The sequence below is a fragment of the Neoarius graeffei genome, chromosome 1 (genome assembly GCF_027579695.1).
Source record: "Neoarius graeffei isolate fNeoGra1 chromosome 1, fNeoGra1.pri, whole genome shotgun sequence".
NCBI classification, from domain to species: domain Eukaryota; kingdom Metazoa; phylum Chordata; class Actinopteri; order Siluriformes; family Ariidae; genus Neoarius; species Neoarius graeffei.
The window spans coordinates 52,463,870-52,476,963 of NC_083569.1; the positions used below are offsets into that span (position 1 = coordinate 52,463,870).

A 13,094-nucleotide genomic window follows, 5' to 3' on the forward strand; every position below is an offset into this window, starting at 1 on the left:
TGAGGCCTGGCATTGTCCTGTTCAAGTAAGCATGGACTTCCCAGGAAGAGACATTGCCTTGATGGCAACATATGTCTCTTTAAAATCCCAATATACACCTTTGCATCAATGGTACCTTCACACACGCAACTCACCCATGTCATGGGGACTGATGCCCCCCCATACCATCACAGATGCTGGCTTGAGCACCTTTCTCTGATGACAAACTGGATGGTCGTGCTCACCTTTGGCATGGAGAACTCGACATCCGATTTTCCCAAAAACAAGCTGAAATGTGGACTCCTCTGACCACAGCACACGTTTCCACCGTCTTTTGGTCCATCTGAGATGAGTTCAGGTCCAGAGAAATCGGTGGCATTTCTGCATAGAAGTGATGAATGGCTTCCTCCTCGTGTAATACAGTTTCAGGTTGCATTTCTGGATGCTGCGGCAGACTGTGTTAAGTTGACCACGGTTTTCCTAAGTACTCCTGAGCCCTTGTGGCTATATTTGTCACATTAGCATGATGGTTTTTCAGGCAGTGCCACCTGAGGGCTCAAAGGTCACGCACATTCAGCAATGGTTTCTGACCTTGCCCTTTACACACTGAGATGTCTCCGAATTCCCAGAATCTTTTCACAATATTACGTTCTGTAGATTTTGAAAGACCTAATTTCGCTGCAATCTTGCATTGAGAAATGTTCTTTTTGAATTCACTAACAATTCTGTCACGAATTTTGAAACAAAGGAGTCAGCCATGACCCATCCTTGCTTGCAAAGACTCAACCTTTGGTGCATGCTCCTTTTACACCCAATCATGATACCCTCACCTGTTACCAAGTAACCTGCTTATTGTGGAATCTTCCAAAATGGTGTTACTTGAATATCCCGTAAACTTTTCAGTCTTATTTTGCCTCTGTCTCAACTGTTTTTGAGTGTGTTGAAGGCATCAAATTATAACTTCATTTACAAAATACAATTAAGTTGGTCAGTAAAACTATTGAAAATCTTTTCTTTGTACTTTTGTCAGTTCTCACATGATTTAACAAATCACTTTTTTTTTTTTTTTGGTCTTTATTGCATTTTGGAAAATATCCCAACTGTTCTGGACATGGGGTTTGTAGTTATTTATTTGTTTATGTAACTCTGTGTTATTTATTTAGTTATTTATTTATTTATGAATGAATAAAATATAGTACCTCCTTAGAAATACTCTTGCCATGAAATAGCCTTAGGTGCTGACATGGCTTTAAATAAACAAATCACTTATTCACCATTACCAAGTACAGTATTAGTTGAATCAGGAGGTTTTAAAGCTGGGAAATTTGCATTGAGTAGTATGCAGAAAGTGTTGGAAAACACTGCTTTAATTGTGCTGTACTGACCTCTACAGGCCAATTTGGAGAAGACTGCCTTTATTCTGTCTGTCTTGAGTTCAAAAGGCAGAATTCCACTCCTGGGCCTCAATGATCTCATCAGTACCGTTTTACAGAAGGGGAAAACAGAGCAAATCAGCTGGCTGCTAATGCAGTGCTTCTACCAGTCACGTCTGGCCTCTAACCCTAACACAGGCAAGCCAAATATTTCACCATAGTGTGTACAGAAAGTCCATATATCCTGATAGTTCACTATTACGACTAAGGGTTTTTGTTGAGAATGGAGAAAAGCATTACACTGTTTGCTGTTCTAGTAGAAATGTCAGTAGTGTTTTCTGGAATTCTTTCCGAGCAACCTGGTAGCAATAATTGGATGTCTATTTTCTCAGAGGCAAAAGTAAGGCATCGGACAGTAGGACCAGCATGGTAAAAATCATACTCAGCATTGAAGATTTCAAACAAGTAGTACCTACTTGTAAATGGTTAAGGCCAAGGAAACATCTACAGGAATGCCTGTAGCTTTGGACTGGAAAACCATCCACCATTGAAGAAATGGCTATCTAATTAGCGACAAACCCATGGACAATATTAGATACTGTTACCATGAATAAACACTCCTAGAAATAATGACTCTTCAAATGTTTTACGAAGTTGTAGTTTTCTCAAGGGCTTCAACATGGCGTCCATGGAACCTTTTGTGAAAAGGAAATACACTGTTCTAGGATTGTACACAACCTGTAATCCCCAAGATTTATTTGTTTTTCAATCATTAAAAAGTATACGGTGAAAGAAAGGGTGCTTGTAGCTTCCTGGCCATACATAGTAACAGGAAGTCAGTGGTTACCTACATGTCCAAATTTATCCTGAGTTCTGCACTGTGTTCTTGATTAATGTTGTCTCATATTTATCATTTCACTTGCCTTAAGGTGTACCCAAAAGAATGGAATGGCTTCTGGAGTTGATGGGATACATCAGGAAAGTGCTGTATGGCGCACCCACTGTAAAATGTGATAATACCAAAGAGGTACATAATAAGAATTAGCTCCAATGAAATCCTGTCCACTAGCAGAGATCAAGTTCTTGTGACATTGTTTTTGGTCATCATCCTTGGACCCTCTATGGTAGACATACAGTGGTGCTTGAAAGTTTGTGAACCCTTCAGAATTTTCTGTATTTCTGCATAAATATGACCTAAAACATCAGATTTTCACACAAGTCCTAAAAGTAGATAAAGAGAACCCAGTTAAACAAATGAGACAAAAATATTATACTTGGTCATTTATGTATTGAGGAAAATGACCCAGTATTACTGTGGGTGGTAAAAGACATGATCCAATATTACATATCTGTGAGTGGCAAAAGTATGTGAACCTTTGCTTTCAGTATGTGGTGTGACCCCCTTGTGCAGCAATAACTGCAACTAAACATTTCCGGTAACTGTTGATCAGTCCTGCACACCGGCTTGGAGGAATTTTAGCCCATTCCTCCGTACAGAACAGCTTCAACTCTGGGATGTTGGTGGGTTTCCTCACATGAACTGCTCACTTCAGGTCCTTCCACAACATTTCGATTGGATTAAGGTCAGGACTTTGACTTGGCCATTCCAAAACATTAACTTTTATTTTCTTTAGCCATTCTTTGGGAGAACGACTTATGCGCTTAGGGTCGTTGTCTTGCTGCATGACCCACCTTCTCTTGAGACTCGGTTCGTGGACAGATGTCCTGACATTTTCCTTTAGAATTCGCTGGTTTAATTCAGAATTCATTGTTCTATCAACGATGGCAAGCCGTCCTGGCCCAGATGCAGCAAAACAGACCCAAACCATGATACCACCACCATGTTTCACAGATGGGATAAGGTTCTTATGCTGGAATGCAGTGTTTTCCTTTCTCCAAACATAACGCTTCTCATTTAAACCAAAAAGTTCTATTTTGGTCTCATCTGCCCACAAAACATTTTTCCAATAGCCTTCTGGCTTGTCCACGTGATCTTTAGCAAACTGCAAACGAGCAGCAATGTTCTTTTTGGAGAGCAGTGGCTTTCTCCTTGCAACCCTGCCATGCACACCATTGTTGTTCAGTGTTCTCCTGATGGTGGATGTTGCAGGGTTCTTTCAAAACCCCCCAAAAAAACAAACAAACAAACAAAAACAGGCTCAGTCGGAAAATATGGTTGTGGTTTTTTTTTTCTTTATTGTCCTCACCTCACCAGGTGCAAGCAGTGTCAGTATTTACAACCCAAAATCCAAATAACATGAAGGAAACAAAAATTAAACAGAAATGCACTATATACACAAATGGGGAAGAAAAAAAATGAGCTCTTCAACAACTCAACACAAGACTCCCTGTTACCTTCTCTGTAACTCACCACACTCTCCTAGTAGGGCCCAGGCAGCCCCTTTTTATACCCGTAGCCCCTCCCACTAGGTCTTAAAAAAAAAAACATAACTTCCCTTCATTGTCATGTCCGTTTTTTTTTCCCATAAATAATCATCCCAAAACATCCCACAAAAATATACATGTACTATGATCATGGCTAGATTGACATTGTTATTAAAACATATTATTTTGCATCACCTGACCTGTCTTCCCCCGCGTCATCCCTCTATACAAGTGACGCCTATTCTCCCGCCCGGTTTTGCCGCCGGAAGTGGATGGGTAGGTTATGGTGGTGCGTTTCTATAGACTGGGTAAGTTTTCATCTGTTTGTGTGTATGCGTCTTTACATTTGTGCTACCAAGTGTGCACCCTTGGTCGCGCTATTGTTCGGGGAGGGGAAGAGAGATGCGTAGTATATGTGTGTGTGTGTGTGTGTGTTGGCCGCAGTCAGTGACGGAGCTGCTCCGTCACATTATCCCCCTCCTCCCGGAGGTTGGCGATGTGCGGCAACCTCGAAAGGTAGTCTGCCACCACGTTGGCCTTGCCCGCTCGGTGGCAGATGGTGAACCGGTACGGCTGGAGTGAGAGGAACCAATGAGTTAGGCGGCTGTTGTGGTCTTTCATGGAGTTGATCCAGGTTAGAGCTCTGTGGTCGGTCTCCAGGTCAAACTCTCATCCGAGCAGGTAGTACCTCAGGCTCTCCAGTGCCCACTTTATGGCCAGGCCCTCTTTTTCCACTGTGGAATACCTGGTCTCACGTGGCTGCAGCTTGCGGCTTAGGTACAGAATTGGTTGTTCCTCTCCCCTGCCTCCTTGGGCCAGGACTGCCCCAAGGCCCACTGCAGAGGCGTCCACTTGAACCAGAAACCGTTTATTGAAATCGGGGCTCTGGAGAACAGGTGAGGAACACAGGTAGTTCTTCAGGTTTCGGAAGGCGGTTTCACAGTCCGTGGACCAGGTTATGGGGTTCCGCTGGTCCTTGCTGGTCAGTGCTGTGAGGGGGGCGGCGATGGTGGCAAACTGAGGCATGAACCATCTGTACCAACCGGCCAATCCCAGGAAGGATCGGACCTCTTTCTTGGTGCGGGGCTGCAGCAAGATTTGGATAGCTTCCACCTTATCCACTTGCGGTCGCACCCGTCCTCGCCCCAGTTGGTACCCTAGGTATTGGGTCTCCTGCCGGGCCCACTCACACTTAGAGAGGTTGAGGGTCAGTCCCCCCTCCTGGATTCTCCTCAGGACCAGGGAGAGATGTTCACAATGTTCCTCCCAGGTGTTGCTGAAGATCACCACATCATCCAAATAGGCTGCACTGCAGTGGTCGCAACCCTGGAGGACTCGGTCCATCAGTCGCTGGAAGGTGGCAGGTGCTCCATGCAGGCCAAATGGCATCACCGTATACTGGAAAAGTCCCGCTGGTGTTTGGAATGCTGTGTATGGCTGGGATGACTTCTCCAGGGGCACCTGCCAGTATCCCTTACACAGATTCAGGGTGGTGATGTATCTGGCTGCTCCAATCTTTTCCAGCAACTCGTCAATTCTGGGCATGGGGTATGCATCGAACTCAGAGATGGAATTGAGTTTTCTGAAGTCAATACAGATGCGCAGTGATCCATCCTTCTTGAAAACGATGACTACTGGACTGCACCACTCAGAGTTGGAAGGCTCAGTTATCCCAAGCTTCAGCATCTTCTCTATCTCCTGCTTCAATTTCCCCACCAGCTGTTGTGGGACATGGTAGGGGACGTTGGTGGACTGGTCGGCTGTCCTTGAGGCGTACCACATGTTCGACCAGAGTGGTCTTGCCTGGCCTTGCCGCAAAGAGGGAAGGGACCTCCTGGAAGAGCTCGATCAGCTGTGCAGCTTGCTGCAGTTCAAGGTGCTCCAGCACTGGCGCAGCAGGCTCTGCTAGCTCTTTGGGTTCCACCTTGTCCTCATCTTCCAGGTTCACCTCCCTCACCAGCAGCACCTTTTCTGGAGCCTGGACACCACATTCTTTCCACTCTTTCAGCAGGTTATGTTTGTTTTTTTTCCTGTCTGGGTGATGTACCTCGTAGGTCACTGGCCCCAGCTTGCAGGTGATGTGGTATGGCCCTTGCCATTTTGCCAGGAGCTTGCTGTTGGAGGAGGGGAGCAGCAACAGGACTTTTTGGCCAGGCTGGAACTCCCGGTGTCGGGCGTGTTGGTCATACCAGGCCTTCTGGCTCTTCTGGGCCTCTTGCAGGTTGACCTTGGCCTCCTCCTGGTATCTCTCCAGCCGGTCCCTCATCTCCAGCATGAACTGCACCACCGCTCTGTCGCTTGAAGTGGTGGAGGGCCCTTCCCAGCTCTTTCGTAGGAGGTCCAAGGGTCCCTGTACCTCCCAGCCATACAACAGTTCAAATGGGGAAAAGCCAGTTGAAGCCTGGGGAACTTCCCGGTAGGCAAAAAGCAGGAAGGGCAGCCATCTGTCCCAGTCTTTGCCAGTATCATCCACGAATTTCTGCAGCATCCTCTTCAGCGTCTGGTTGAATCTTTCCACCAGGCCATCAGTCTGTGGATGGTAGGGCGTGGTTTTAATGGCTGTGATGCCCAGTTGCTTCTGGAAAAGCTGCATCGACCGTGACGTGAAGTCCGTCCCTTGGTCCGTGAGGATCTCATCTGGTATTACCACTCTGGAAAATAATTGCACCAACGCCCGCAGTACCGTGGGAGCAGTGATGGTCCGCAGGGGAAAGGCCTCAGGGAAACGCGTGGCATAGTCACAGATAACTAAGATGTACTGGTGACCTCTGCCACTTTTCACCAAGGGCCCAACAATGTCCATTGCGATCCTGCGAAATGGAGTGGAGATGATCGGAAGTGATTGCAGAAATGCTCTGTCAGACTTGCGGCCAGGGCATGTTTTCTGGCATGTGGGACATGTGGTGCAATATTTCTGGATGTCTGTGTACATGGAGGGCCAATAAAAACATGAACTGATGCGCATGTATGTTTTGTTACAGCCAAGGTGTCCAGCCCATGGGAGTGTGTGTGCTAGATGCATGATTAGTTGTCTACAGCTAGCAGGGATAACCAGGTGCCTATGTTCATTATCAGCAGCATACAGCACATCATTATCCAGAATGAACCTTTCCCTCCCCACATGACTTCCATTTGCCTCATTCCTTACCTTAGCAAACAATGTTATCAAAGTTTTATCCTCCCTCTGCAGCTCAGAAATATTTTGAGGCACTTCCCACATTTCTTTAACTGCACTCTCCCCCTCCGGCTTAGTTTGCCTCAGCTGCTTCTCAAAGCGGTGTTGGCGACGGGATTTTCTTGGGCCCTTAGTACCACCCTCGCACAGACTACTGTCCAAGTCTGGGAGTGGTTGGACACCTTTAGCTTGGGCTCAGGTGATCACAGGACATGACACATTTGCATCTCCCTCCTCCTCACTATCTGTTTTTGCTGGCACGTCCCTCCCATACAGTAAGTTCATCAACAGAGGTAAATCACATCCAAAAAATATGTCAACAGGCAAGTTCTCAACTACACCAAAAGTCAACAGGTAAGATTGTTCATCAATAGTCACTGTTATGTCCGCTTTGGGATAGGGATGCTTATCCCCATGCACACACACAATGTCTGTCTGTCTGTTGTAGTCCACACAGCCCACCGGCAGCGTTTAATCAGGGATGTGAAACTCCCAGTGTCCAAGAGAGCAGTAACCTGCTGCCCATTTATACTGACAATTTTATGGTGTTGCATTTGACCGGTGTTATTTTCATTGCCCCCCCCCCAGAACGTGGTGCATAGCAGGTGCCAGTGACCTTTGCCTTCCGTATAGGACAAACGGATGCTTTGTGGCCTGGCTGCTGGCAATAAAAACACACAAACTCCTTACCATAGGCTTGTTGGTTTGGGGCAGTGCTGGTGGTGGTACCTGGAACCTCTGGTCGATATTCTCTCCTCCCGGGCCATGACTGCGGTGGCTGGAATGCTGGTCGGGGTGTTGCACTGGTGGAGCGTGAAGCTGGGCCCCCTCTCCGGGCGTTGAAGTACTGCATTGCCAGCTTGGCAGCCGTGAGCCCCTCCACTGGCTCATGCTCCTTTACCCAGGTTCGTACTTCCGGTGACAGGACCCGCAGTAGCTGCTCCAGGATGATGATCTCACTGATCTGCTCCTTGCTGTGCTGCTCTGGCCGTATCCAGTGCCGGTAGAGTCCCTTCAGGCGGTGGTAGGTCTCATTCGGGTTCTCGCCAGGTGGCACTGTCATAGACCTGAACTGCTGCCAGTAGGTTTCTGGAGAGATGTCAAATTTGGCCAGAAGTGCCGTCTTCAGGTCTGGATACCAGTGGGCCCTCTCCTCGTCCATCGCTGTGTAGGCCTCCAGCGCCTTCCCCGTCAGCAGTGGCACAAGGCGGCATGCCCACTCGCTCTCTGGCCAATGTTATGTTTTTGCCATACGCTCAAAGCGTAATAGATAGTTTTCCATGTCCTCTCCAAGTTGGTATTGGGGAATTCTGGGCTCACCATAGGGCCTCCAGTCCAGTCTTGGCTGGTCCGCCTCTGGAAATGGGATGGATGCTGCTGGTGACGTGTCCCTCTGCACACGTCAGGGTGCTGGTGTGGGCAGTTCCATTCTGGGACTGCTGGCCGTCGCTGTGCTGGGTGCGGTAGTGGCACCTGGCAAATTCCTTTGGTGTGGTGGGACAGCAGGTTGAGCTGATGGAAGAGAGGCCTTCAGGCCCCTGATTGCTGCCAGCAGGCCCTCCTCTCTCTTTTGTTGTGCTGCCAAAAAGTCCTGTATCATAACCACCAACTCTCCTCTTGATTTGCCTGTTGCTGCCGGGGCTGCAGGAACAGCTGGGGCCCACCAGGTGTCCTCCTCATCCTCTCTGTCCGTTTCCCACTCTGGGTCGGCACCGCCGGCCGCCATTTCCACTGGCTGCTCTCTCCGCTGGGAACGCAGGCCGGTGCGCCTGGGAAGGAGGATTTTTTTCCGACTAGCCATCCCACTTCTGACACCATATGTTGCGGGGTTCTTTCGAAAACCCCCCAAAAAAACAAAAAACAAAAATAACAGGCTCAGTTGGAAAATATGGTTGTTTTTTTTTTTTCTTTATTGTCCTCACCTCACCAGGTGCAAGCAGTGCCAGTATTTACAACCCACAATCCAAATAATGTGAAGGAAACAAAAATTAAACAGAAATGCACTATATACACAAATGGGGAAGGAAAAAAAATGAGCTCTTCAACAACTCAACACAAGACTCCCTGTTACCTTCTGCGTAACTCACCACACTCTCCTAGCAGGGCCCAGGCAGCCCCTTTTTATACCCGTAGCCCCTCCCCCTAGGCCTCAAAAAAAACATAAACAACTTCCCTTCATTGTAGTGTCCGTTTTTTTTTTTTTTCCATAAATGTGACCCCTCACCGAATCCAGGGACACATGTCAGCCGAAATGAATCCGAGATAATCGCAAAAGAAGCATTTTTTTTTTCGAAATTTGTGATTTTTGTTTTTTTCCATCATGTGCAAGTTGAGATCTTGAAGAATGCAATCAGTATTTCAGATAATAGATGGTTTTGTTGGAAAAGCATACATTTTTTGTTGCAAATTGTCTCATTTTTGTCAGGACTGTAGCCTGCTGGGGGGTGTGGGTAAATTACCATATGGGCCATTCACATGATGATTTAAGTCTTTTTTTTTTTTCGCGAATCAGCTGTATGATACGAGCTGAGCTCATGGCTACTTAAGCTGCATGCAGGCATGTAATTTCACTATGGAATGAGCAAGCTAAACAGAGCGCAGAGGAGCTGAAACACCGCGAAGCAAACAGACACACGGTATTTACATCGGAGATAACCATTTCTAGCAAAAAAAAAAACGCAACCTCGTTTTCCAGATTGAATGGAATACTTGAATGATCGGATGATACACAGACCGTTCTAGGACTACTTTCCATCGGAGGCATTGATGTGTGCAAGGCGCCGTTTCTCTTTCTGATGGGGTAAGTTTATTAATCTAAGGCTGTGTGGTTATTTTTGCATGTAACGGAGAGTGTTGTGGTTTGGTTAAGCCTAGGTCACAACCAGACGTACGATTTTTTGGCCGTGCGATTTTTGGCGTTTCCCAAATCGCTGCGTTTTTTTTTTTTTTGTTCACGGAGAAAGACACGCGTTGGCCATAAGTTTGTCTTGCAACCTGAAAAAAATGTAAGCACCCGTAGAGTTTGTTTGACATGACAACGATCCTCTGCGGCCGGTCTACGGCTCGAAAATCAGCATGTCACACGCGCGCTCTCGTGCGTTTCATGCATGCCCTCCGTGTGTTTCTTGCGTTTTTTGCATGTAGACCGGCCGTAGGAGCAAATACGGCCGGTTGTGACCGAGGCTTTACATGAAACTAGCATTGTGTTAGTTGTGTCATCATCGTGCTATCTTTCTTTCTTACAGTGTGAGTAATTTTTCAACCACAAAACATTAAAGTATACTTTAGGACTTATTTTTGTACTTCATAATTGTTTTGGGCATACTTTGCATGGAAGGAAAATTGACATGGTGATCTTTGTTTACATGAAAGTAGTATCGTGCTAGCTCGTAGGGGGTAGGGCTTTCCTTAATGTCATGCAAATGAGCACCATTATGTGCCCGCCCTACACCCAGAGTAGCTGAGATGGAAAACTTTGAGGGCGATTTTCTCCCTTTTCTGTTTTAAGAGGTATACACTTTCAAAAGGCCACACATTCTTCAAATATTGTCAGATCTCCACATGGAAGGCATCATTGGAAAGCTTAGAAACTGTACTTTCTGAATCTGTCAATAACTCAAAATGCCCCCGGGCAGACATGTGTCCCTGGATTCCGTTATCTGACACAAATAATCATCCCAAAACATCCCACAAAAATATACACGTACTATGACTGTTAGGTTAGAGATTCACCGTCTCTTCCTCTTGCCCCAACCGGAGCGATCTCACACTCGCAGAACGGTCCCTTCGTGTCACCCAGAATTCTGGGGCGAATTGCGAAGAAAGACAGGAACAAGAATCTTTCACAGTCTTTATTCACAAGTCACCGAAGACGAGAGAATACAGAAAGCTTTTATACGTGTGTGCAGGGCCGTCGACAGGGGGAGACAACCGGGTATTTTGTCCCGGGCCCAGGCATGAGGGGGGGCCCAGAACTGGTCCCTCATGAAGATGCCATTAATCATTCTGTTTCATTTCAAAATGTGTTGATTTGGGGGAGAAAAATGTGCTATATTTGCATTCAATGAATGATTTCTGGTTCTTTTGCCTTTATTGTCTTCGAAAATAGATTCAAGAACCCACCTACCACCCCTAATGCAGAAATGGTTTGGTCTTTGATTAAGGTGACAAATAACACGGCACTATTCCATCATAACGCTTCGACAATAAGCGTGCGAGCCCGTTTGCCAACATGAACAAGTCAGAAGAAAAGAGAAAAAGAGATGAAGAAGCCAAGAGCCTCAGGGGCTCACTGCATAGATATTTTAGAAAAGATTCAGATGATGCAGCAGGTGGTGAAGGCAGTGGGGCAGCTGAGCCAGGTAAGACACATAACTTTTTTCCAGCCCCGTAATGTAACCCCAGCACGCGTGACGCGCCATTCATAATTATAAAGTAGGGGATAGCAGGGTACACTGAGTGAACACTGAAATGCACAGGGCATTGAATTATTTCATAAACATATCGGTTTAATAACACTGTGTTGCATATATCTCAATGAAGCAAAGAATAGCACATTGGTCCGCAATCATATCCAAATGTTTTAGGCACGCTTGCTGAGCTGCGCTGAGCTGGACTCCGGTTAGCTGAAAGCCCGTGGAACGCTGCCTCTTGTTAATTAAACCTTATTTTGTTGGAAATCATCCCGTGTAGATACGACGGCATGTGAAATTGCCAGCTAGATAGAGTTTAATGTAACGAATGGGCTATAAATGGGGTGTTTTGAGGTTAGTCTGTTGCAAAACATTAAACTTTCGCTTAGACTGGATACTCTTCAAACAATTCCCTTGCTCAAGTGAAAAATGATAGGCCTGTATGAAAAGCGCAATTAATGAAAGTAGCCTAATAAGCCCTAAATGAATAAAACAACCTCTGTTTTATTGTTGTTGCTTACACGTTAAGATTTTGAAATCTTCTCGGTCCAGTTCTATATCCAGGGAACGTTGTAATCCTTTTGGTTTATCCGTAATAAACGTGTCAGCCCCCAGGTCAGATAGGCTAATGTTACGTGGTTGGGAGGGTGTCAGTTTTTTTTGTAACATTCTAAATCGAGTACGGAAAGGATGTTTATGAAAAACAAGACAAAAAAATACACTGAAAAACTCACTGTACACATCACTAGTTGTGATGCTTCTATGTTCAGATTTTGGGAAAGCCATAACTCCGTTCTCATTGAGGCCCAGTTCCATCCCGTAAACAATCATTTTGGTTTATCAACTACCTGCGCTCAAACATGTCACAGGAGAGGCTCAATGGGCTGGCTATGCTCTCTATAGAGCGCGAACTTGCAAAGAAGCTGGACTTCAATGACCTTATTGACGACTTTGCCACAGCAGAAGTCCGGCGCATTGCATTTCGCACCTGAATAGTTGCAGACTAAGGAAATGTTCAAACTGTAAATATGTTGAAATGTTGAAATAAAATGGTTGACTGTTATAATGGGCTTGGAATACCTGTTATTTAAGGGTTGGAGTGAATGGAGACTGTGAAAAGAGGGGTTGGGTGTGGGTGGTTGCTGTGTGGTGATGTGCGTGCGCGCGTATGTGTGTGTGTGTGTGGGGGGGGCACTCAGATTATTGGGGGGGGGCCCACTCAGATTATTTTGTCCTGGGCCCAGCCAAAGCTGTCAACGGCCCTGGGTGTATGTGTGAGTGAGGTGAGTGTGTGTGTGTGAATGAGGGTGTGTATGTGTGTGAATGAGTGTATGTGTGTGTGGACCTTGGAATGTTCTTACACATTTCATATCAATAAGCAGAATGTTCTGATTGAATGTTCAGACAGATATCAAAGATATCAATATTACGCACAGCCTATTCTTGATAGCACAGAGCAATATGTTCTTACGATAGTAATGAAATTTTAAACAAAAATACTGTTTCTAGCTGAACAGAGGGTCACCAAATAAATTAATGCCTTCTTTTGGTCAAGAATAAATCCTTTACAATGACCATGGCCAGATTGACATTATTATTAAAACATATTATTTTGCATCACCTGACCCGTCTTCCCCCGCATCATCCCTCTATATAAGTGACAGCTATTCTCCCGCCCGGTTTTGCCGCCAGAAGCGGATGGGTAGGTTATGGCGGTGCGTTTCTATAGACTGGGTAAGTTTTCATCTGTTTGTGTGTATGCGTGTATGC

At 45.9% G+C, this 13,094-nt stretch overlaps 1 protein-coding gene across 3 annotated transcripts in view; it reads left to right on the forward strand.

Moving 5' to 3' along the window:
• The window catches only part of focad (focadhesin), a 195,467-nt gene that overhangs the window by 163,764 nt on the left and 18,609 nt on the right, over positions 1 to 13,094 (forward strand). For all 3 annotated transcript variants that reach the window (XR_009655645.1, XM_060934188.1, XM_060934197.1), the window contains exons 40-41: positions 1,373 to 1,550; positions 2,282 to 2,379. Coding sequence is in view for 2 of the 3 variants with exons in the window: in XM_060934188.1 (XP_060790171.1) it covers positions 1,373 to 1,550; positions 2,282 to 2,379 (276 nt within the window). In the remaining variant the exon portion in view is untranslated. The remainder of the gene's footprint in view (positions 1 to 1,372; positions 1,551 to 2,281; positions 2,380 to 13,094) is intronic.